Here is a 26,476-nt window from a genome sequence, read left to right as displayed (position 1 = left end):
TCAGACGAGTATGAGGAGTTCCAGCTAAACCTCTCGCATTCAGAACTGCGGCATGAGGATTCACATTAGCACCAACACGAGTTTCATTATGCAGAGTCATGAAACCCGTCAGGATCTGGTTAAATTGGGCTGCTTGCTACTGCATCATGTTGCCCATGATATTGGCAATATCACGAAAGCTTCCAACATTCGGGGCACTGGGTAGTCATGGGTACCCTGATTATCATTGTTGGTCTGCTGATCATGACCACCATTGGGTATCTCACCACTTCCATGAGGTATCTCATCATGACCACCATTGCTACTAGATCCACCACGTCCACTTCTCAGAGTAACCATTCTGCAAAAACTTAAAACATCAAAAACACCGAATTTTGAAGTTTCATCATAATCCACAAGTCCAAATGATTTGAAAATTTAAATCATGCTTAAATACATCCATTTAGTCATCAAACAATAATCATAGGACAAAATCACATCTTCCAAGAATTCAGCAGAAAATGAGGTCACTGTGTCCATTGGTCGATTGATTCGCATTTTAAGCCTCATTTCCTCATTCTAACTTCATTCAAACCACTTCAAAACGTGAGAGAGCTCTAGGGAAAGTCTTCTAAGGTTCTTCCAAGTGTTCTTGAGGTGTTTTAGTGCTTCAACAACAACACTACATCACACATTCAACACATACAAGGTAAATCTCTCATTTCTTCCTTCATTTTCATCTTCTCATGCTTGCATTTCAACAAAATCCATGTTTTACTTGTATCCAATGCTAGAAATCATGCTTAGGAATACATAGAAACATATTCCCTAGGTTTTAAACACAATGATATGCATAGACAACAAGTTCTAACACATTCTAGCACTTTCACAACGTTTTCGTACCGAAATCGTTAACTTTAGAAAAAATTCGGTTTCTCACAAACCGCTTGGAGTTTTCGCACGAAATCAAATGCTACATGCTCAAGATGATATTGTAGATATGTCCATATAGTTTGATTTTACCAATTCAAACTTTTCAAAAATCCAATTTTGACCTAGTCAACAAAAATCCCCAAATTCTTCTTGCTGAATTTTCCACTTTTAACCAAGTTTTTGGTCGATTTCCTTCAAATAAACTTCATGACCAAGAAATTCCAAGTATTGTGCACATGCTAGTATCTTCGAATCGAATTTTCCCCAAATTTGAAATTTTCCGAAAAATTACGAAAATACCCTTTTGGTTGAAATCTTGAAATAGCACTAACAAGCAATGTCTTTTGTTTCTTCCACAGACATACACTATGCCGAGAGGAGGACGAGGACGAGGTCGAGGTCGTATCATAGGGGCACTCAGGGGTAGAAGTCAGGTTTTTTCAGAGCCTAGACAGGAGGTTCGGCGACCAGACAGATTTGATACTCCCCAGGCCGAGTTCTTGTACGAGGCCTACTTCAGTTACTGCAGTATCGAGGTTGGACGTCTACTTCACCTTCGATAACTCAGGGTGTTCAGGATTCGACAGAGATTTGACACTATGCAATGGACACATCTCTTTACCGAGGATTTGCCGGTATATCCGGAGCTAGTGAGGTTGTTCTTTAGCAACCTTACATCGACAGACGAGTCTAGAGGTCCACGACATCCTCTTCGGCTAGTCCTCAGGAGCAGGGTTTTTCAGACAGGGATCCGCTTCTCCACGAGATCATTGGCTGAGATCTTGCGGGTTCCTTACTACCCATGGCAGTGAATGTGGATACCTGCGGGGGCAGGGATAGTGTCACGCCCTCCCAGCCGGTACCCTATCTGGCATACCCGAGAGTGTGATCCACAGCCCGAAGATCAGGTATCGAGTGATCAACCTCCCACATAAACAATAACATAATCACGAACAATCATAACAAGAGTGCGGAAGATAAATCATAGATCCAATAAAGAAAGAATGAATCATAAATGAATCAGAATAATAGATATAATCAGAGTATCAAACAGATAAGTAAAGTGAGGCAAAAATCCCACTTTACAACCAGCGGAAAAGTAGCTCTAAAGAATAAACTAGACAAAACCTAATCCCAGTAGCAAGTACATTGGGTAACTAAATTGTTCTCCACTTTATAGACAACATCCTTGTAAGTGTAAATCTCATAAATGGCACAAGGACGCTTCCACTCAATGGTCGGACTAAGCATCGTACGGAGCATAACCACTCGCGGGATCTTGAGTAATTGTGGTAACCGCAATCACCTTCCTGGAGATATGCCTCTTCGCCTTGCGCTTCTTCATAGGGACCGTCATAGTACTCGGTACACTGCAGGATAGTCTAACAACATTGTACAATAAAGGAATGAGTTTCAAAGAAACTCGGTAAAAGCGATTAAAAATCCATAATAACATAAATGGCGAGGATTCCGAACAATCATGAATGCAATATGATATGAGACAAGCAATGAATGAATGAATCTAACTCTATGTATGCTGGTCTCTATTGGCAGACATGCTTTAAGTCATAGCACCGTACTTCTTTAGGAAAGTCCACTCACATCCTCAACCATTTAAGATATCTTGGATTCTCTCACGGATCATTTCACCGGTCTTGAGCAGCCGATTGGTAATGGGTCCTTCATCCCTCGGGACAAACCTTGGCGGGGGTTAAGTCAACACACTCTCTCACAACCATTTGGTATAAGTACTGGGCGCATGTCGGGGTAAAACCTAGCCAAATGCAAGTCTTCTACTTAGTTACATCAAGTCGAGATCCAGATACGTCCATTCCTCGTCCCCCGACGATCCTTTCCGGTATCCTTCACACTAGAGTCCTCATAGTCCCTGACTACGGACTCATCAACCCTATTGATCATCCACATATGGTAAACGGGAAGCTCTCACGTCCTCTCACGGGTTGGTTACCGGTCTTAAGCGCCCGTGAGCCCAAGTCTAACCATATGCAACCCTACCAATAAATGGCCCCCACAATGTGATTCCTGTCCTCTCACGGGTTGGTTACCGGTCTTGAGCGCCCATGAATCCCCATTGCTACCACGGGTCGTTCGGTCTCAATACCCCTCCGATTAGGGTCCGACATAACAGGACATCCTAGCCAAACACTACTAGACAATCCTAGATATGTCATCCAACAGTTTAGGAAGGTGTCCGGAGGGCATCTCCGGAAACATCCCATAATATTCCCGTAGTAGTCCAAGAACAGAAGTGTCAAAAGGACACCTCTCCTTTCCAAACCATACTTAAGCATACACATGCATCAATTCATATCATCACATATATGGTAACTTCATATATGGAAAGAAATCAATAATTACAATCACTTTTATAACATTGGTAAGTAAATCATACATGAATCAATTTAATATGAATAAGTAATGCTACTGTAATCAAAGTTATGCAACAGTAGTATATCATTGTAAGAATCTAATTTAGGAATCATATCTATGATATTCAAATATAGAAACTAGATTCATGCTATCTATGTAATTAAGGAAATAACCATCCTTACCTTTTATAACTCGCAAAGGAATCCTAAGAAATCAAGTAAGATCTCGGCAAACTTGAGAAGAAGGTCCTAAACAAGTATATACAACATATTAGGAAAGATCCCCTCCCACTGAAAAGATACCAAAACATCCAACATAGACCAATTCTGGAGTTGTTGTACTCATTGGTCGAGTGGATTGGTCGACTGGTCCAGTCGACCAATCAGTCGACCAATGCAGATAGTAGCCAAAAAAAACAGAGTTTTAAGATATGAAATCCGAATTTGGTGGTTCAAAAGGGTACTAATCAAGGGGTAGACTACATCAGTAGTATTCTAACATATAGGGGACCTCAAAACACTAATCCAATCAAGATATCAAGATCCAAATTAGGAAACAAAAAGTTACCATAATTAAATCAACCATGGATCTTGATGAATTTGAAATAGAAAACAAAGACAAGAACAATAGGAGGATGGATCATTGCTTCAGGTAAAGGTTTCATGAAAACATACTTAGATCTTCATGGAATAAGGCTTAGAAGCATAAATCTAAATAAGGAAATAAAACCTACCATATATGTAACCACCATGCATCATGAAGAACACATAGTAAGGTAGAAGAGAACACTAGAGATCTATAGATTATGGATCATGGAAGGAAAACACAGTAATTAACTACTAACATGATCAACATAGAAGATCCAAAGAGATCAGAATTCAGATTAGGAGTTTAACAAAGATTAGATCATGGTTTGATCATGATTCCTTCAAAAGCTTGCAATGATCATGGTTAAGATCATTGTTCTAGCCTCAAATCCTTAGGATGATCATGAGAACATGTTCGAGAGATGTTTGCAACAGAGAATGCAGCATCTCTTCTCTGTCTCAACTCAAAAAGGAAAGAAAAACAAAGATGGAGGAGAAGAAGAGAGAGTAGACATACCTTTTGATGCAAAAAGAAGAGTTTCGACGAAGATCCGTCAAGAAAACACCAAGGATGCAAGAGAGATGACTTGCAGAGGTCTTTGGTTAGTTCCAGAGAGTTTGGAGGCAGCAAATACGAAGTGGACTCGAGATTGGACTTAAATAGAGCAAGAACAACCTAATTGCCAAAGACAGCACTCATTGGTCGAGTGGATTGGTCGATGGTCGCAGTCGACCAATCGATCGACCAATGCTTGAGCTACAAGACCAAAACGAGGGAATTGAAGGTCCAGATCAAATCCAATCCTAAAGGGGTTTTGCACACAAGTCAAGTGACTTACCTAATAGGTAGAAATGCCTTCAAACCAAGATAGAGAGCACTCCAAGTCCATCAACTAATCAGATCTTCATCAGGATTCAGTTTCCATAAATAGAACCTCATCATCAACTTTCATGGATTCAAAGCCAGACACCAAGTCCTCTACTGGGATGGCCCAAAGCTGACTTCTTACTTTACTTCGGGTCATTGGACCTACAAATAACAAGGTTTCCGGGTCAAGGTTAGGGCTGGGTTTTACAGATAGACAGCTACTTGATGCCGTACGAGTTGCACGAGATATGCTCTACACTATGGGATGATCGCCGGTGCCACACTCCGTGGAACAGCTGGCGGATGACAGATTCAGCATGGATTATCGGTCGCATTGTCGGCCGAAACATTATGCCGAAGGCTGGACATCACCATCGGGACACAGTGATGGAGGACTTGGTCATCTACCGCATTTACATGGGCTTCGAGATAGACCTTTCCTACATCATTCAGCAGGTCATGCTGGATTTGGTTCTGCGGCCTAGTATGCAGAACCTTTGCTATGGGAGGCTACTGACTTTGATCTTCCGGCACTCAGGAGTGAGTTTCGAGGATACACCAGTGGACACAGGTTCACTGGGATACACGATCGGGACTAGGACTATTCGACAGATGAGGCTCACACAGAAGGTGAGATCTCCCAGTCCAGAGGGTGAGGAGGATGAGGAGACAGAGGAGGAGGAGGAGTCTGAGGATGGAGGAGAGGATGTCGGTTCTGATAGAGATGATCAGGCCGGAGATGATACAGAGATGCACGAGGCTGAACCAGAGCATCACGAGATTCCTCCTTCATCACACTTCGAGACAGGTGGTCCATCCCATGTAGTTCCAGAGACTTCAGATCTCGGTGCACAGATGAGATCGATGACTTCCATGCTGGAGAGGATGGAGGTCAGACAGGAGCAGATGTATGAGAGGATGGAGTCACGACAGGATAGGATAGAGTATCAGGTGACTCAGCTAGCAGAGGACTTCAGAGCTTTCAGAGATCAGAGGAGATTACCTAGATAGATTGTACTTTAGGATTTCCATTTATGCATTATTTGATGCAATCGTTGTAAAAACTTTTGAAATTAATGAAGTTCACCTTGTTTCGCTTTATTATTGTGTATTATGCGCTTTTCTTTTATTGCATTAAGTGACATTTGTTTAAGTATAATTATGGTAAGTTATTTAGAAATATTCAGTTATGCTTCATTGGTTAAGTTTTTAATCCAAGTGTTCTATTATTCACTTCTAAGAGTAGAGGAGTCATTTCAGATCTATGACTCAGGAATGTTCTGTTATTGTTTTTTGTGGTTAGGATTTCCTTGAACTTTGGGCTTTGATACCACTCTGTCACATCCACCTAGCCGGTACCCTACATGGCATACTCGAGTGTGTGATCCACAGCCCCGAAGACCAAGTATCAAGGTAATCAACCTCCCACACAGACAATAGCATAATAATGAACAATAATAATCAATGTGCAAAAGATAAACAAAAGATCCAAATAAGGAAATAATAAATCATATATAATTAGAGTACGAAAGACAATCAGAATGTCAAATCAATAAGTAAAGTGAGGCAGAATCCCACTCTACAACCAACGGAAAGTAGATCGCAAATCAAAAGAAAAGTTACATCTGTTTCTAAGATAAGAAAGAAATAACAAACTAAACTAAAGTCTATTCTATCTTATAAAGAACGTCCTCATAAACATAGACTTCATCAATGACGCTCAGACGTTCCCACTCCACAGTAGGGCTAATCCTGGTAACAAGCAAAACCACTTGAGGAATCCTAATGTAATCTTCATGGTTGCCAGCACCTTGCGTGAAGTACGCCTCTTCAGTTTGTGCTTCCTCATATTGACTTTCATAGTCATCAGTACCTGTAGAGTAATCTAACAAAACATTGCACAAAAGGAATGAGTTTCAAAGAAACCCAGTAAGACAGTTAATCCATAACAACATAAATGGCATGATTTCAAAGCAAAGTAAAATGCTATATGATATGAAACACATGATGCAATATGATTCTAACTCTATGTATGCTAGTCTCTATTGGTAGACATGCTTTAAGTTATAGCACCGTACTTCTTTAGGAAGGTCTCATCACAAAATGCCTTTTGGTAGTGGGTCTGGCATCCCTCGGGACATTCCATGGCTGGGGGTATAGGTCACCACTCTCTCACATCACCATTGGTCTAAGTACTGGCGCATGTCAGGGTCAAAGCCTAGCCAAATGCAAGTCTCCTACTTAGTTACATCAAGTCAGATCCGAGATACGTCCATTCCTCGCCCCTGGCGATCTTTTCTGGTATCCTTCACACTAGAGTCCTCATAGTCCCTGACTATGGACTCATCAACCCTATAGGTCATCCACATATGGTAAACGGGAAGGTCTCACGTCCCCTCACGGGTTGGTTACCGGTCTTGAGCGCCCATGAGCCCAAGTCTATCCATATGCAACCCTACCAATGAATGGCCCCCACAATGTGATTCCTATCCTCTCACGAGTTGGTTACCGGTCTTGAGCGCCCATGAATCCCCAATGCTACCACGGGTCGTTCGGTCTCAATACCCCTTCGATTAGGGTTTGACATAACGGGGCATCCTAGCCAAACACTACTAGACAGTCCTAAATATGTCATCCAACAGTTTAGGAAGGTGTCCAGAGGGCATCTCCGAAAACATCCCATAATATTCCAGTAGTTGTCCAAGGACAGAAGTGTCAAAAGGACACCTCTCCTTTCCAAACCATACTTAATCGTATACAAGCATAAACCCATAACATCACATATATGGTAACTTCTTATATGGAAAGAAATCAATAATAACATCCAACTTGCATATAATTGGTAAGTAAATCATACATGAATCAAGTTAACATAAACGAGTGATGCTACTGTAATCAAGACTATGCAATAGTAGTATATCATTGTCAGAATCTAATTAAGGAAATAAACTAACAAGATTTAATTATAGAAACTAGGATATGCAATCTATGTAGTTAAGGAAATAACCATCCTTACCTTATATAACTCGCAAAGGAATCTTAGGGAATCAAGTAAGACCTTGACTAAACTTGAGAAGAAAGTCCTAAACAAGTATATACAACATATTAGGAAAGATACCTAGAAGGAAAGATATCAAAACATCCAAAACAGACCAAATATGAGATTGCTGTACTCATTGGTCGATTGACTTGGTCTACTGTCTCATTCGACCAATGAGTCGACCAACAGAGACAGTGGCCTTCCAAAAAATCAAAGTTTCAAGAATATGAAACCGAATTTGGTGGTTCAAAAGGGTACTAAACAAGGGGTAAACTACAATGGCAATATACTAGTATATAAAGGACTCCAAAACACTAATCAAAACAAGTCTTCAAGTTACAAATTAGGAAACAAAAGTTACCATAATTAGATCAATCATGGTTCTTGAAGAATTCATAGTAAAAATCATGGACAAGAACATAAGATGATGGATAACTGATTGTGATAAAGAAATCATGAAAAGCATGCATAGATCTTCAAGAAAAATAGATCTAAGACTGAAGAACATGAATCTAAATAAGGAAAGAGAATGAATACAAGCTTTCCTTCAAAAGCGAGTGATGATCTTGATGAAGATCATCCACCAAGCTTTAGATCCTTAGGAAAAGAGAGGGAATGAGTATAATGATAGTTGCAACAGAGATGCAACATCATTACTACTTTCCTCAATCAGAAAAGGAAAGAAAAATAACGAAGAATCAAAGGTGAAACATAGAAGAGGATGATCACATACCTTTTTGTGTAAAAGCACGAGTTTTGACGAAGATCCGTCAAGATGATCACCAAGGATGCAAGGGAGATGACTTGCAGAGGGCTCTGGTACGTTCCAAAGAGTTTGGAGGCAGAAAATACAAAGTAGACTCGAGATTGGACTTAAATAGAGCAAGCAAAGACCTAATTAACAAAACAGAACCCATTGGTCGATTGGATTGGTCGACTGGTCCAGTCGACCAATGAGTCGACCAATCAGAACAGCAAATCCAAAACAGGGAATTGAAGGCTCAGATCAAATCCAAACATGAAGGGGTTTTGCGCACACACCAAGTGACTTACCTAGGAGGTAGAAATGCCTTCGAACCATGACAGAGAGCACTCCAAGTCATTCCACTAATTCCCTCTTCATCAGGATGCAGTTTCCATAAATGGAACACTGACATTAACACTCATGGATTCCAAGCCAGCCACCAAGTCTTCTACTGAAATGGCCTAAAGCTGACTCCTTGCTTTACTTCGGGTTGTCGGACCTACAATCAACAAGGTTTTCGGGTCAAGGTTAGGGCTGGGTTTCACACCAGTAAATGTGGGCACTTGTAGTTTTAGGAAACTCTCCATCAGAGGTGTATGAGGAGTTCCGGCCAACCTTTCCGCATTCGGGGCTACAGCATGGGGATTTCCGTTAGCACCAGCACGAGTCTCATTATGCAGAGTCATGAAACCCGGCAACATCTGATTAAACTGGGCTACTTGCTGCTGCATCATATTGCCCATAATGTTGGCAATGTCGCGGAAACTACCGACGTTCGGGGCATTAGGTATGTCTTGGGGTACCCTATTCGCCAGTGTTGGTCTGCTGATCAAAACCACCATTTGGTATTTCACCACCTCCAAGAGGTATCTCACCATGACCATGGCTATTGGATCCACCACGTCCACTTCTCAGAGTAACCATTCTACAAAAACCGAAAACATAAAAAAACACCGAATTTCAAAGTTTCATCATAATCCACAAGTCCAAATGATTTGAAAATTTAAATCATGCTTAAATACATCCATTTAGTCATCAAACAATAATCCATAGGACAAAAATCACATTTTCCAAAAATTCAACAGAAAATGAGGTCACTGGGTCCATTGGTCGATTGATTGGTCGACTGGCCCAGTCGACCAATGCTCACAGAATACGAAAATTCGTATTTTAGGCCTCATTTCCTCATTCCAACTTCATTCTAAACACTTCAAAAACGTGAGGGAGCTCTGGGGAAAGATTTCTAAAGTTCTTCGAAGTGTTCTAGGAGTGATTTAGTGCTTCAACAACTACACCACATCACACACTCATCTCATACAAGGTAAATCCATCATCTCTTCTTTCAAATACAATCTCTCATACTTGTATTTCCATATAAATCATGTCTTACTTGTATCCATTGTTAGAAATCATGTTTAGGAATACTTAGAAACATATCCCTAGGTTTTAAACACAATGCCATGCATAGACAACAAGTTCTAACACATTGTTGCACTTTCACAACGTTTTCGTATCGAAATTGTTAACTTTAGAAAAAAAAATTAATTCCTCACAAACCGCTTGGAGTTTCTGCATAAAATCAAATGCTACATGCTCGCAATCATATTGTAGATATGTCCATGTAGTTTGATTTGACCAATTCCAACTTTTCAAAAATTCAATTTTGCCCTAATTTGCAAAAATCCCCAAATTTCTTCTTGCTGAATTTTCAACTTTTAACCAAGTTTTCGATCGATTTTCTTCAAATAAACTTCATGATCATGCAATTCCAAGTATTGTGCACATGCTAGTATCTTCAAATCGAATTTCCCCAAATTTGAAATTTTCCAAAAAATTACGAAAATGCCCTTTTGGCTGAAATCTTGAAATGGCACTAACTAGCAATGTCTTTTGTCTTTCCACAGACATACACTATGTACAGAGGAGGGTGAGGACGAGGATGAGGTCGTATGGTAGGGCACTCAAAGGTAGAGGTCAGGTACCTTCACAGCCTAGAGTGGAGGTTCGACGGCCAGACAGATTCAATACTCCATAGGCCGAGTTCCTATACGAGGCCTACTTCAGTTATTGAAGTATCGAGTTCGGATGTTTGCTTCCCTTACGACAGCTGAGGGTGTTTAGGATTCGTCAGAGATTTGACACTATGGAGTGGACTCATCTCTTCATTGAGGATTTGCCAATATATCCAGAGCTAGTGAGGTTGTTCTTTAGCAACCTTACATCTACAGAGGTGTCTAGAGGTCCAAGACATCCTCTTCGATTAGTCCTCAGGAGCAGGGTCCTTCAGACACGGATATGCTTTTCCACGAGGGCACTGGCTGAGATCCTATAGGTACCTTACTATCCATGGCAGTGCGCGTGGATACCTGCGGGGGCAGGGATAGACAGCTACTTGATGCTATACGAGCTACACGAGATATGCTATGCTCTATGGGATGATCGATGATGCTACACTTCGCGGAACAACGGGCAGATGATAGATTCGACACGGATTATCAGTCGTATTGTTGGCCGAAATATCATGCTGAAGGCCAGACATCACCATCGGGTCACAGTGATGGAGGCCTTGGTCATCTATCGCATTTACATGGGCTTCCAGATTGATTTGTCTTAGATCATTCATCAGGTCATGCTGGATCTGGTACTGCGTCCTAGTATGCGGAACCTTTGCTATGGGAGACTTCTAACTTTGATCTTTCGGCACTTCGGAGTGAGTTTTGAGGATACACCGGTGGACACTGGTTCACTGGGGTATATGATCGGGACTAGGACCATCCGACAGATGAAGCTGAAACAGACAAAGAGATCTCCTGGTCCAAAGGGTGAGGACGACAAGACAGAGGAGGAGAGGGAGGAGGAGGATGATGGAGGAGAGGATGTCGGTCCTGATAGAGATGATCATGCCGGAGATGACACAGAGATGCACGAGGCTGAGCCAGAGCATCACGAGATTCCTTCTTCATCACACTTTAAGGTAAGTGGCCCGTCTCATGCAATTCCAGAGGCTTCAGATATAGGTGCACAGATGAGATCGTTGACTTCCATGCTGGAGAGGATGGGAGTCAGACAGGAGGAGATGTTCAGCACCATAGAGATGAGGCAGAAGAGGATAGAGCATCAGGTGACTCAGCTAGCAGAGGAGTTCAGGGCTTTCAGAGACTAGAGCAGATCACCTAGATAGACTGTACTTTAGGATTTTTATTTATGCATTATTATATGTAATCGTTGTAGAAACTTTTGAAATTAATGAAGTTCACTTTGTTTCACTTTATTATTGTGTATTATGCACTTCTCTTTTATTGTATTAAGTGACATTTGTTTAAGTATAATTATGGTATGTTATTCCAAAAAGTCCAGTTATGCTTTATTGATTAAGTTTGTAATCCAAGTGTCCTATTATTCACTTCTAAGAGTAGATGAGTCATTTCAGATCTATGACTTAGGAATGTTCTGTTATTGTTTTCTGTGGTTAGATTTCCTTGAACTTTGGGCTCTGATACCACTCTGTCACATCCACCCAGCCGGTACCCTACCTGGCATACCCGAGTGTGTGATCCACAGCCCCGAAGATCAAGTATTGAGGTAATCAACCTCCCATATAGACAATAACATAATCATTAACAAAAATAATCAATGTGCAAAATATAAACGAAGATCCAAATAAGGAAGGAATAAAGTCATATATCATCAGAGTACGAAAAGTAACAATAATGTCAAAATCATAAAGTAAAGTGAGGCGGAAATCTCACTCTACCAACAACGAAATAGTAGTTCAGAAAGAAAAAGAAAAGAGATAAAAAATTAATCCCAATAACAAGTACAATGAGTAACTAAATCGTTCTCAATCTTATAGAGAACATCTCTATAAGTATAAATCGAAAAAATGGCACAAGGGCGCTTCCACTCTATCGACGGACTAAGCATCGTATGTAGCATAACCACCCGCGGAATCTTCAATGTGATCGTCATAACCGCAATCACCTTCCTAGAGGTATGTCTCTTCTCCCTGCGCTTCTTCATACGAGCAGTCATGATACTCAGAGCCTGTAAGGAAATCTAACAATACATAGCACAAAAGGAGTGAGTTTCAAAAGAAACCCAGTAAGGCAGTTAATCCATAATAACATAAATGGCAGGATTTCAAAACAAAGTAAGATGCAATGTGACATGAAACATATGATGCATTATGATTCTAACTCTATGTATGCTGGTCTCTATTGGCAGACATGCTTTAAGTCATAACACCGTACTTCTTTGGGAAGGTCCATCACACAACGCCGTTTGGTAGTGGGTCCGGCATCCCTCGGGACATTCCATGGCTGGGGTTTAGGTCACCGCTCTCTCACATCCCCATTGGTCTAAGTATTGGCGCATGTCAAGGTTAAAGCCTAGCCAAATGTGAGTCTTCTACTTAGTTACATCAACTCAGATCCAGATACGTCCATTCCTCGCCCATGGCGATCCTTTTCGGTATCCTTCACACTAGAGTCCTCATAGTCCCTGACTACGGACTCATCAACCCTATTGGTTATCCACATATGGTAAACGGGAATGTCTCATGTCCCCTCACGGGTTGGTTACCGGTCTTGAGCGCCCATGACCCCAAGTCTATCCATATGCAACCCTACCAATGAATGGCCCCCGCAATGTGATTCCTGTCCTCTCACGGGTTGGTTACCGGTCTTGAGTGCCCATGAATCCCCATTGCTACCACGCGTCGTTCGGTCTCAATACCCCTCCGATTAGGGTCTAATATAACGGGACATCCTAGCCAAACACTACTAGACAGCCCTAGGTATGTCAACCAACAGTTTAGGAAGGTGCCAAAGGGCATCTCCGGAAACATCCCATAATATTCCCGTAGGTGTCCAAGGACAGAAGTGTCAAAAGGACACCTCCCCTTTCCAAACCATACCTAATCATTCTCAACCATGAATCAATCATATCACAAATATAGTAACTCCCCATATGGAAAGAAATCAATAACATGATCCAACATGTATATAATTGGCAAATAAATCATATATGAACTAATTAGCATAAACAAATAATGCTACTGTAATTAGAGTAGTTGCATCAATAGTACATCAATATAGATATCTATTTATGAAAATAAATCAGTGAGGTTCAAATATAGAAACTAAATCATGCAGTCTATGTAATTAAGGAAATAACTATCCTTACCTTATATAACTTGAAGAGAATCTCTAAAGATCAAGGTGAATCTTCCCAAACTTGGCAAGAAGGTCCTAAACAAGTATATATATCATATTAGAAAAGAAACCTAGAAGGTAAGAGATCAAATCATCCAAAACAGACCAAATATGAGGTTACTGTCCTCATTGGTCGATTGATTGGTCTACTGACTCAGTCGACCAAGCAGTCGACCAACAAAGTCAGTGATAGACAAAATCAGAGATTTTTGATTCAAAATCCAAATTTCGTGATTCAAAAGGACACCAAACAAGAGGGAATATGCAGTGATAGTGTGTTGATCTATAGAGGACTTCAAAACCCTAATGACATCAAGTCTTCAAGTCACAAAATAGGAAACAAAAACTTACCATAAATAAGTTAATCAAGGTTCTTGGAGAAATCATGGCAAATTCATGGACGAGAAACTATGGAATGATGGATTACTAATCTGATAAAGAATTCATGAAAAACATGCATAGATCTTCTAGAAAAACAGATCTAAGATTGAAGAACATTGAATCTAAAAAAGGAAAGAAGATGAATACATGGTTTCCTTCAAAAACGAGTGATGAGCTTGATGAAGATCATCCATCAAGCTTTAAATCCTTAGGAAAAGAGAGGAGATGAGTAGAGTGATGGTTGCAACAGAGATGCAACATCAACTCTACTGTTCTCAAACAGAAAAGGAAAGAAAAACTATAGAGAATGAAAGATAGAGAATAAAGGAGGATGATCACATACCTTTTGATGTAAATGCAAGAGATTTGACGAAGATTTGACAAGAAAATCACCAAGGATGCAGAGGAGATGACTTGAGGAGAGCTCTGGTTCGTTCCAGGAAGTTTGGAGGTACAAAAGACGAATTAGACTCGAAGTTGGGCTTAAATAGAGAAGCCAAGACCTAATTCAGCAAAACAGATCCCATTGGTCGATTGATTGGTCGATTGGCCCAGTCGACCAAGCAGTCGACCAAACAGAACAACAAGTCCAAAATAGGGAAATGAAGGCTCAGATCAAATCCAAACTTGAAGGGGTTTTGCACACACACCAAGTGGCTTACCTAGTATGTAGAAATGCCTTCGAACCAGGTTAGAGAGTACTCCAAGTGCATCAACTAATTCCATCTTCATCAGGGTGCAGTTTCCTTTTCAGTCCTAAACAAGTTTCCATAAATGGAACACTGTCAAAAACTCTCATGGATTCTAAGCCAAACACCAAGTCTTCCTTTGAGGTGGCCCATAGTTGACTTCTTGCCTTACTTCGGGTTGTTGAACCTACAAACAACAGGGTTTCCGGGTCAAGGTTAGGGCTGGGTTTCATAAGACATGCATTAAGATAAATCACCATACTCCTCTGGGTAGGTCTCAAATCACTCTTCCCTCAACCTTCCCGATCTTTTGGGTTCTCCGGCATAATTGGGTCAAGGCATCCTTCCCGGACATTTCATGGTTGGGATTTAGGTCAACATTATCGCTCACCACCATTGGTATGAGTATTGGAACATGTCAGGGTTAAACTTAGCCCAATGCAAGTCATCTACTAAGTCACAACTACTTTAGGGTTATATACGTCCATTCCTCGCTTCCTGTGATCCTTTCTAGTATCTTTCCCCTTAAAGTCACCATCTTCTTCCCGGCTACATAGACTCTTAACCATATTGGTCATTCACACACATAATAAATGGGAAGCTCTCGTGTCCTCTCATGCTTCCCGCACTCTTGAGAGCCCATGAGCCCAAGTTTATTACATGCAACCCTACCAATGAATGGTTCCCACAATGTGATTTATGTCGTCTCACGGTTTGTGTGAAATCCAGCCCTAACTTTGACTCAAAAACCTTGTTGTTTGTAGGTCTAAAGACCCGAAGTGAAGGAAGAAGACAACTATGGGCCATCTTAGTGGAAGACATGGTGTTTGACCTAGAACCCATGGAAGTTGATGATGGTGTTCCATACTTGGAAGCTTTGGCAGGATTGGAAATGAAATTGCACCTTGATAAAGATGAGCTTAGTTGATGAACCTAAAGCCTAGTTTGACATGATTTGAAGGCATTCCTCTATACTAGGTAAGTCATGTTGAGTTGAGAGAAGCCCATTGGATTTGGAAGAGGTTTGGACCTTGATATCCCTGTTTAGTCCTTGCTGTCATGCTTGGTTGACTGGGCCAATCGACCAATAGGGACCCAATCTTTGAAGATGCTCTATTTAGGTCTTTTGGTGCTCTATATATTAGAACTATGTGTTTCTTAGCCTCTTTTGTTTCTAAAACCCTTAGAGAACGTGGAGAACCCCTCTCAAAGCCTCTCTTGGTGTTGAAGAAGATCTACTTGCAAGTTCACAAGTTTTCATCTCTTATTCCTCAATCAAGGTTAGTAATCTCTCATACTTGTTATTGATTTACTCTTGCATGATCTAATTTCTATACTGTGATTATGAAGAAGGTATTGCATCCTTGCAAATACCTCTTCTACAATCTCTATGTTGAGAATGAATCTCCATTCATTCCAATAGTGCTATGGTCTTCATACTTGATCATAGCCATGATTCTAATGATTTCTTCATGAAGCCATGATCATTCCTTTAATTTGATTTCTCTAGCATGTTAGATCTGTTTTCATGATAGACTCATGTGTGATCTACTGTTTATGTTCTACTAGAATGAAATCTTATCATCTCTAGTTCCTCTCTTGATTTCATAAAAAACTATGTTTTTATCCAATTAGTAAGTATTGATTTTGATCATTGTTTGATGTCTGATCTGCTAGTTAGTCTTATATTACTGTTCCTAATGTTCCTTTGAAATTTCGGAGTGTTTTGAATCCCGGAAGATGAGTTTCGGATCAAAATTCTGAATTTTGTTGCGTACTGTTCACATGGTCGATTGGACCAAGCTACCACCCAATCGACCAAGGCTAACAGTAGCTTTGTTTTTCTTCTGATTTGATCCATTGGGCATCTAATCTTCTAGGTCTTTTTCCTTATGATGTATTGATGCTTGTTTAGGGTTTATTTGATAACTTTGGAACCTTTCCTTTTGATCTCCGGATTTTCATAGAAGCTAATTAACGTAAGGACAATTGTTTCCATATTAACTTAGATTGCATGAATCATAGTTTCAAATTTGGGAAACTCATGGATTTGCTACTGTTATTGCATTTTCTAATGATGATGTTACTGCTATAAGTACAGTAGGACCTTACTCATGTGTTTCTTTTATTTCTTGATCACATATGAATACTTGTTCATGTATGTTACTTATTCAATTGATCATGTCTTTATGTATTCTTCTATATGATGAGATATCAGTTGTATATTTTATGACTGAATTGGGATTGTGATTGATTAGGTATGATTTGGGATTGGGGAATGTCCTTTTGACATTTCTATCCTTGGACATTAGTGGAAGTGGTATGGGACATTTCCTATGGTGCCCTTTGACGCTTTCCCTGATTATTTGTTGTCATACCTAGGGCTTGTCTTGTGGTGTTTGGCTAGGATGTTCCTGTTATATCAGACCTGATTCGGAAGGGTATTAAGACCAAGCAACTCGTGGTAGCAATGTGGGTTTATGGGCGCTCAAGACTGGTAACCAACCCGTGAGATGACATGGATCACATTGTGGGGGTCATTTATTGGTAGGGTCGCAAGTAGTAGACTTGGGCTCATGGGCGCTCAAGACGGTGAGTTAGATCCGTGAGAGGACATGAGAGCTTCCCATTTACTATTTGTGGATGACCAATAGGATTGATGAGTCCGTATTTCGAGTTGGTTGTAGCCATAGGATACGATGATTCTAGGGGGGAAGGTATCGGAAAGGATCGCCCAAGGCGAGGAATGGAAGTATCCAACCCTAAGTTGATATAACCAAGTGGATGACTTGCATTTGGCTAGGCTTTACCTTGACATGCGCCAATACTTAGACCAATGGTGATGTGAGAGAGTGGTGACCTAAACCCCAGCCAAGGAATGTCTTGAGGGGTACAAGACCCAATTACCACAAAAAAACCCAAGATACCAGAATGATTGAGGGAGAGTGATTTGATACCTACCCAAAGAAGTATGGTGCTATGACTTAAAGCATGTCTTCCAATTGAGACCAGCATACATAAAGTTAGATTCATACATGCATTGTCTGTCTCATTTCATTTTGCATCATGTTATATTGTGTTATTATGTTTTACTAAGTTGCTATGGATATAACTTGCCTTGCTGAGTTCTTTTGAACTCACTCCTTTTTGTGCAAATATCTTTGTTAGACTATTCTACAGGTATTGACGAATATGATGGCTAGTACTACGAAGCACAAGCCGATGATGCATACTACTCTCAAGGTGCTAGTGGTTACAAATATTACAGTGAAGATTCCTTGTGTGATCATGCTGCGTACCAGGATTAGCCCTGTCTTGGAGTGGAAGCGGCTATGCTTGATTTCTAAAGTCTATGCTTATGAGACATTCTTTATATGATGGAAGAGACCTTAGTTTAGTTGATAGAACAATCTTCTTCTTTCTTCTAGTTTTGTCTCCTTGATGTAATAGCTTAGTTTTGACTTTCGATCTACTTTTCTGCTATAGTTGTGGAGTGACTTTCCCCACACTCTACATTTTGATTATTATATTGGTATCATTCTTTTCACACTCTGATTATAGTGTCATTCTTTTCTTCTTATCTCGATCTCTTTGTTTATATAATGTTACATTGATTAGGTCTCGTTCATGATTATGTTATTGTATATGTGGGAATGATTTCTTCGATACTTGATCTTCGGGGCTGTGGATCACACACTCGAGTATGCCAGGTAGGGTACCGGCTGGGTGGATGTGACAGTTTGGTTACCGGTCTTGAGCGCCCACGAATCCCCATTGCTGCCATGGGTCACTTGGTCTCACTACTGCTTCCGATAGGGTTAGATATGACAAGGTTTCCCTAGCCAAACACTTTTAAACCAAACTTAGGTATGCCAATCAATACTCAAGGAAAACACCAAAAGGCACCATAGGAATGCATCCCATTCCACCTCCACTGGTGTCCAATGAAAGAAACGCCAAAAGGGCATTTCCCATTCCACAACCACAACCACAACCTAGGCAAATCACATCACATCATGATTCCATACATATCATAACCAAGTCCAATTCACAATTCCATCATTCATAATCAATTCCAGTATGTAAGTCACTATGAATATCCTACTATAATAACAGAACTGAAACAATATAGAAAAGAATACCAAACAGTAGCTATCATGAGTAAACACAATCTAACAAAGTATAGAATGCAAGTATGTAAATTGTGAGTGAACATACTCACCTTGTATCCAACTTCGTAACCTTCAAATGAGAGATCAAAGAGCAAGTCCAAAATCACCTAAACAATCCTAAACAAACATGTATAAAACATAAGGAGCAAACTCTAATGATCAGAGATGAAATGGAGACAAATAGAGCAAAGTTGCTGTCAGCAACACCCTTGGTCAATGGTATCGACCAAGGGGGATCGACCAAGCATTCTGTGTACGGACAGAAACTCCCAACTTTGGTTGGCAACTCTTCGATACACATCGAAACACTCCGAAATTAATAGGAAAATTCTAAAATAACATACTAAGACTATCTATGATGACCTAAACATCCAATAAGGCCATTAGAATAGAATTCCAACAAATCACCTAATAGGCTTAAACCACGAATTCTCACAGAAAGGCTAGAATGAAAGGAGACGCATTCAAAAGTTAAGAGAACAGTAGATCATACATAAAAAACTACTAAGGAACATATCTAACATATTTAGAATAAAAACTACAGGAAGAGTAATCATGGTCTCATGCTAGATCAAAACATAGAAAACACACCATATGGCTTCAAGGAAAACATAGAGTGAATGGGGATTCACTCTAAGACTAAGAAGTTCAGAGGTTGGGTCATTACAGTAGTGTAATACCTTCCTCACAATCAAAACAAACAATAGATACAATGGAGAGAATGGATCAAAGAAGTATGAGATTGTATACTAACCTTGTAGAAAAAGATCAATGGAGGAACTTTGCTTGGATGATTGGGGATCTTCCTTGGCTTGAGGAGGAGGCTCTAGGGTTCTTTCCACGTTCTCCAAAAGTTAAGAGGCAAAGTGTTTAGGTTTAGATTTAGGTTATATATAAATAGAAATCTAAAACCTAAAACTTCCAACATTAGAACAATTCTTTTGAGAGACTGCTTTGGTTGATGGGTTTGGTCGATGGTATCGACCAAGAAGGATTGAGCAAAGGGTTCTCCCTTTGAAAGTTGCTGAATTTTGGATCTTAGAGGTCAAAAACCAACACTTGGGTCCTCAACCAACTTAAGGAAGTGTCTTCCCTGACTTCCTAGGACCTTCCAAAGATATCAACATTGTACTTAAGGTCCAACTTCCAAGTCAAACTTCATTTAAGTCACTTCTTTTTCGAACACAAACAGGGTCATCGGATCTATACTATGGATTTTCGGATTAGGGTTAGGCGGTATTTCACACGTCAAGCCATGGTTGGGGTATAAGTCCCCAATCTCTCACCTCACCGTTTGATATGAGATTTTGGTGCATGTCAAGGATAAACCTAGGCCCAATGCAAAGTCATACGATCTCGTGTTACATATGGTCCAGATATCTCCCCTCATGCCTGGTGCCCTTTGGTTTGATACCTTCCCACCTTTGAATGGTATCCTCAAAGGGAGGCATCTGTTGGATTCCATTCCTTAACCCAATGATCATTCACATATAATGGACATTATGCTCTCCATGTCCTCTCACAGGTTGGTTACTGGTCTTAAGTGTCTAGGAGCTCTTATCTATTATATGCAACCCTATCAAACTATGATGATAGTGGGCCTACTTGACACACAGAACCCAACCACTGACATGATGGATTAATCAGCTTCAATAACCCTAACGGAAGGGTAGTAACAGTCATTGGGTTATCTAGCCCAAGACTTCTAGACACCTAATATTCATGTACTTAGGTCTAGATACATCCATATAAGGTCACTAGGGTAATGGGCACAACCCCAGTTGGTAAAATAAAATAAGAGAATCAAATCTCAACCAATATCATTCATTCTCATACATTCTCATTCATTCTTGTATCATTCTCATTTCACCAATATAAGTTCAAAAAGAAAGAATAATAATCATTTACATAATCTTACCTTCCGCTCGCGCAGTCACACACAATCACATAATAATAGATATCAATAAAGCAAGATATCATCAATGAAATTGAATAACAATATTAAACACACAAGACATGATTAGTTTATTCCTCACCTTTTGATTTGGTTTTTGTTCTTCAAAGTCACAAATTCGCTCACAAGAGCTGATGGTTATACTTAAAATAATCATAATCATATAAGAGAAACAATAGACATCAATTAGAACATAATTGGGTTTCAAAAGTATCCAAAATCATCCAACAAAAACCCAATATGTTATTCGGTTTCAAACCCATCGTTCTCAACCTAGTTTTGGCGAAAAATCATTATTTCACCACCGATTCGAACTGAAATCAAAATGAAACTTTGGGAATGTCTAATTGGTAGTAATAGGGTCCTAAAGGTATCATCAATTTGACCCAATTCATTCTCAATCAAAAAGCCGCAAATTTTGGCTCTCGCGAGTGCCTGTGGGCGTCTTTAAGAGTCAAAACACAAAATCGTATGCAACGATTCGCACAAACCACTCACAAACTAACAGGAAATAAAAAATAAAACTATTTACAAACATTCCTTATACCTAACATGCCTCAACTACCGAAATCCAACATTTAATGTGAAGAAACCCCACGAACTTATGTTTAAAGAAGAGGGTTGGAAGGATTCTCACCTTTTCCAATGATTCCGTTAGGATTCGGGTCTCGGCAGGCCTCCTTGTGGTTGGGAATCAAGCTTCACCTTGGTTTCTCCTCCTCTTCAAGCTTTAGCCTCGCACTAGCATTATAAAATGCGTGTAAGAGTGAATAGGAGCTTAAAATAGGGTTTTAAACACAAATTCCCGATTTTGCCCCGATACTGGGGGGGGGTCGGTCAAGGGCGATCGACCGGTCCAATCGACTAGCCCTCAGTTGATCCCTCAACCAAGGTCCGAATCCGGTGATTAATGGCTTGAAAGAAATATATTTCAATTATCTTCGTTTGGGTATATTTACCTCGTCAACCGGACTTTCCATTGTCAGTCTACAGACTCACCAAAATCGTCTTTTAACACCATCGTGGTTGATCTTCTCTCTCTTCTTAAACTCTAGGAGAGATGTCGAGTCGTCACTAGGGTTATCCACCATTATTGAGTCCACTTATGAACCTTTGGGTTCGACCCAAATGGCCCACATTTGTCGCCGACTCGAGGCCCAAGTTCTCGGTCCTGAAATCATAGGTTAGAGGGTTATAAATCCAGGGGATTTCACAGGTACTCTCCTTTGTTGGTGGGTTTTCTTTGCTTGCTTGATCCCATGAGTCTCAATCTGTTTAGGTGCAATCCTCACCCCCATTTCCTTTCCTATCCTATTATGCTATTAGTGCTCTAGAGTTCAGGCCCTTTAGATCCGACGTTGTCAACTTATTCCCGACCACATATCGTCTTTTCTCTAGAACATGTGGTCGAGCCCTCTAATTGATTCAGTTGGTTAATGGGTTTGACCATCGATTCGGAACTGAATAAATATTTTTACAAAGGTTCCTATGAGAGAAGAAGAAAAAGAAATACATAGAACAAGTAAAAAAAGAAACACGCAAAACCATATTTGGTGGGTTGTGGTAAAAGAGGGACAAAAGGAAAAAGGAAAAAAGGGGGATAATTACTGTTGTCCCATGTACTATAGCTTAATTACTAAAATGACCTGACTCTTTATGAAATTACTGTTGCCTAAAAAAAAACCATACCAAGTACCAATTTTAGAGTTGCATTCTTATTATTTTGAATTCCGAAAAAAGAATACCTAAATTATTATTTTTTTGCTACGAAAAGGAACTTTCTAAAATTTGATAATGCCAAATTAGATAGTGAATAAATGAAAACCTATTAGAAGTAGGAACTTCTTAAAATTAATAGCATCAAATTTAAATGCAAATAGAAAAAACTGAAACATATAAAAAAGCTAAAAAATAAGGAGCTACCAAATTAGGATTAATTTTTTCTTAATTATTAAAGCAATAATGTAATTTAATATAAAGTGTAAATAAGTAAAATAAATAAATAATAGAGTTTAGGGTTGTTTTGGGATTTAAAAATAAATAAAAATTGCTTTGTCATTACTTAACTAACAGAGTTCAACTGTAGGGGGCAACACTAATTACAAGTAAAGTCTAAAGTTGGATTAGTAATTCAAAACATATAAGAATAAAATAGTAATTAAGCTATAGTACAGATGGCAAAGTAATTAACCCAAAAAAAATTACACCGTCATCAGGCTAACTTTAACATGTTACAATAAAAATAGGAGAAAGGCCAACGCATAGCTGGTCTAGTGGTGAAACCAACACCTCTTATTGAAGAGGTCGTGGGTTCGACTCTTGCTGAGGCATATTAATATCCCAATCCCCCAGCTTAATAAAACCCCATTGTACTACAAAAATAGGAGAAAGCTAACACTATAAAGAAAAGAAGGGGCCCAATTTAATTGGTTTTAAAAAATTTAAAAAAAAAGAGGGACAGAGAAAATGGGCAAGTAGACTTCTTAGTCTCCTCCAATAGACAGAAGAACACTTCGCAAGGGTACAATTTAGATTCCTATTTATCTTGCCAACAGTCGACTATTAAATTTAGTCATAGAGATGACTTTGTTTTTAAAATGATTCATGCTCTGTCAACGGCTAGCTTCTCCATTAATAGATTCGAAACTCCATTAATTGCACATGCATCTTCACTGATCCAGCTATAGGGAAGAGGAAGGTTCCAAATAAACAACTCCAGCATTACAATACCATTCTCGCTTGCTTGTGGAAGAGCCAAGAAGTAGCCAAGTTTGTATTCGATGATGAGATTTTAAAATTTGCGAGTTGCTTGTTTAAGTCAAGAAGTAGCCAACTTCACTAGTGTCTCCTTTTCTTTTCTTCCATTATTAATTTTAGTCAGTAAGATTAAACTAAGTCCCCTTTTATCTGTTACAAGAAATTTTCAGTATTATCTCTTGCTGTTTGCTTGCTTAAGGTCTTCTTTATCCGCAAGAAAGTGATTGTTCCACGTAAGAAACTTTCCTTTTCATCAGATTTCCTAATTAATTGTCAATCTAACTTCCTTTTAGAAAGTGGGTTCTTATTAGTGATCTCATTTAATGGTTTGAACTTCAAAATTTTCTTTTAGTTTTGTTAAAGTTGGTGCTTCAGGATATCGCTGTTGTTTCTATGTTTTTGTTTTGTGAGTTTTCAAATTTTCTTCTCGTTGAAGCCATTTTGAACTACACAGTTGTAAGCTTATTATTTTGATTACACTATTTTGATAATCTAGCTACCAGTTGTGGTTATATTATTGCGTATGATTGATGTCCTCTACCAGTTGGAAAGACCAATAGGGAGCTTCAGTCAATGGCAAATGCTTCAAGTTCTGGTGATTTTAGTACATTGATAAACAACAATGACGAAATAAAGAAACTGGTTGAGTCTGAGAGGAAGAACTAGAACAGGTCAGTTAGCTTCACTCAATAGCCACTAGTATTGCTGATTATTTTAGGGCCTGTTTGGTTACATGAATCTAGAGATTTCAAATCTCTGGATTCATGAATCTAAGAATTATACCTGTTTGGTTGTAAAAATCTCTAGATTCATGAAATCTAGAGATTTACCTTTTACACTAAAAACGTGAATCTGTAGATTTATGGGTAAGGGGTGAAATCCAGAGATTTCAAAAAAGCTATACATTTGCACATTCACAAAAATCAGGTCGATCAAATAATTTTTTAGGATAAATCCACATATTTCATTCTACAACCAAACATTAATTTTATAAATTATAACTCCATAGATTTGAAATCTATAGATTTGAAATCTCTAGATATTTGAAATCTCCAAACTCATGTAACCAAACAGGCCCTTAGTGATTCTAAAACATTTATGAAGAAAAAACTTTTGAGTTATAAATGATATCATGATTGCCGACAGAACAACGATGAAATCAATATACTGATCGAGTCCATCGAGGAAGAACTAAAAGAGGTCAGTTCGTTGCAATCTTGTTACACTATATACCGTGTTCCTAGAGGGCTTTACAAGCAAAAGCCAGATGCCTATACACCTCAGTCGGCCTCAATTGGTCCTTTGCACCATAATGACGAACACTTACGAATCATGGAAACGCATAAATTGTACTATCTGTATCGGCTTCTAGATCGGTCTGGAAAAACTTTAGAGTTTTGTGTCAAGGCTCTGAGTGGTTTGGAGGAAGAAGCTCGCAGATATTATTCAGATACCATGAGCTTAAGAAAAAGTGAGTTTTTCAAGATGATGGTGATAGATAGCTGCTTTATACTTGAGTTCCTTGAGGTGATTAGAGATTTTATAAGTAAGTCAAGCAACTCAAGTAAGAAGGATGATTCTTTTACCAAAAAAATTAAGGAGGATCATTTTGTATATAATGAGTCATGGTGTGTTGAAATTGGAATTGATATGATTAAGCTTGAAAATCAGCTTCCTTTGTTTGTTCTTGAGCATTTATTTGCCCTAATAGTTGATCCCTATGACGAGTACTTCTCATTCAGTTGGTATGTATATTGGCTTCTCATAAGCCCAATAGCAAAAGCGCAAAATGGCCCAACCTTTTCAAGTGTTCAAGAATTTGAATCATTACTACAGGCAAAGGGAGGAGCAAAGCATTTTCTTGATCTTTTAAGATGTATTCTCATGCCATCATCTCCTAGGGTGATACCATCTAATGAAAAGTATGTGCGGCTTCCTTATAATGCCTCAGAACTTAAGAGTGCTGGGTGTCAAGTTTCGAAGAAGGAGAATGCTTCTTTATTTGACATAGACTTCGACATGAGAAAGGGAGTATTGACAATCCCAACTCTCAAGATCCATGATGAGATAGAAGTCGTCTTTAGAAACCTTATTGCTTTTGAGCAAGATAAACCCTACACCGATCGTTACTTCACAGCGTATGCAGCCTTCATGGATGACCTCGTTGACACTGCTAATGACGTCACACTGCTGACGGAGAAAGGAATTATTATAAACAGGCTTGGCAGCCCAGAAGATGTAACAACCTTATTTAACAACATTGTCAAACATGTTGTTGTCGGGAACCCTTACTTCACCGGTGTAACCAAGGATCTGAATGAATGTTATAGTAAATCATGGAATAAAAGGATGGCAAATTTGAGGCAAACCTATTTCAACTCGCCATGGGCAGGATTTTCAGTAGCTGCTGCAGCATTCGTCATCATCTTGACCGTTATACAGACTATTTGTTCTCTCTTCCAATCTATAAAGTAAAATATACTCAAAACTCTATGTCATGTATCTCTTTGTGCATTCCTAGATCGTCATGGCCATGATGTGTTGCAGCCTTGCAGTTGTCATATTCCCTTGTTTTTCTTCCATTTGTTTTGTAATTGAGTTACTGTAGTGGTGACATGAACCTCTTTTTTAACCCATCCCCACCCAAAAAAAAAAAAAAAAAAAAAAAAAAAAAAATTCTCTGATTAATATCCCTGGATTGTTATGGACATGAAATGTTGTCCAACGTTCGGTTGGTTTCGCTTCCTTGCATTTTGTGACTCAAGTA

At 39.4% G+C, this 26,476-nt stretch overlaps 1 protein-coding gene across 1 annotated transcript; it reads left to right on the top strand.

The window, feature by feature from the left end:
• Window positions 1-11,463: 11,463 nt before the first annotated feature.
• On the top strand, window positions 11,464-26,184 carry LOC149023111 (UPF0481 protein At3g47200-like). The gene is made up of 3 exons (XM_089147771.1): window positions 11,464-11,664; window positions 24,856-25,236; window positions 25,282-26,184. The coding sequence occupies exons 1-3, from the start codon at window positions 11,464-11,466 to the stop codon at window positions 26,182-26,184; spliced, it is 1,485 nt and encodes a 494-aa protein (XP_089003897.1).
• The last annotated feature ends 292 nt before the right edge of the window (window positions 26,185-26,476 follow it).

The sequence above is a fragment of the Hakea prostrata genome, chromosome 3 (assembly GCF_041222555.1).
Source record: "Hakea prostrata isolate BN-2017 chromosome 3, UWA_Hpros_2, whole genome shotgun sequence".
Taxonomy (NCBI): Eukaryota; Viridiplantae; Streptophyta; class Magnoliopsida; order Proteales; family Proteaceae; genus Hakea; species Hakea prostrata.
Note: the sequence above shows the minus strand (reverse complement) of the source record. Positions and strands in the feature narration are given on the sequence as shown.

Bases quoted from the DNA above. Each gene is read 5' to 3' on its own strand.
- LOC149023111 (XM_089147771.1), top strand. From the start codon at position 11,464: ATGCACGAGGCTGAGCCAGAGCATCACGAGATTCCTTCTTCATCACAC. The intron at 11,665-24,855 runs GTGACTCAGCTA...GATTGCCGACAG, and splicing joins AGAAGAGGATAGAGCATCAG to AACAACGATGAAATCAATAT. The intron at 25,237-25,281 runs GTGATTAGAGAT...TCAAGTAAGAAG, and splicing joins TTATACTTGAGTTCCTTGAG to GATGATTCTTTTACCAAAAA.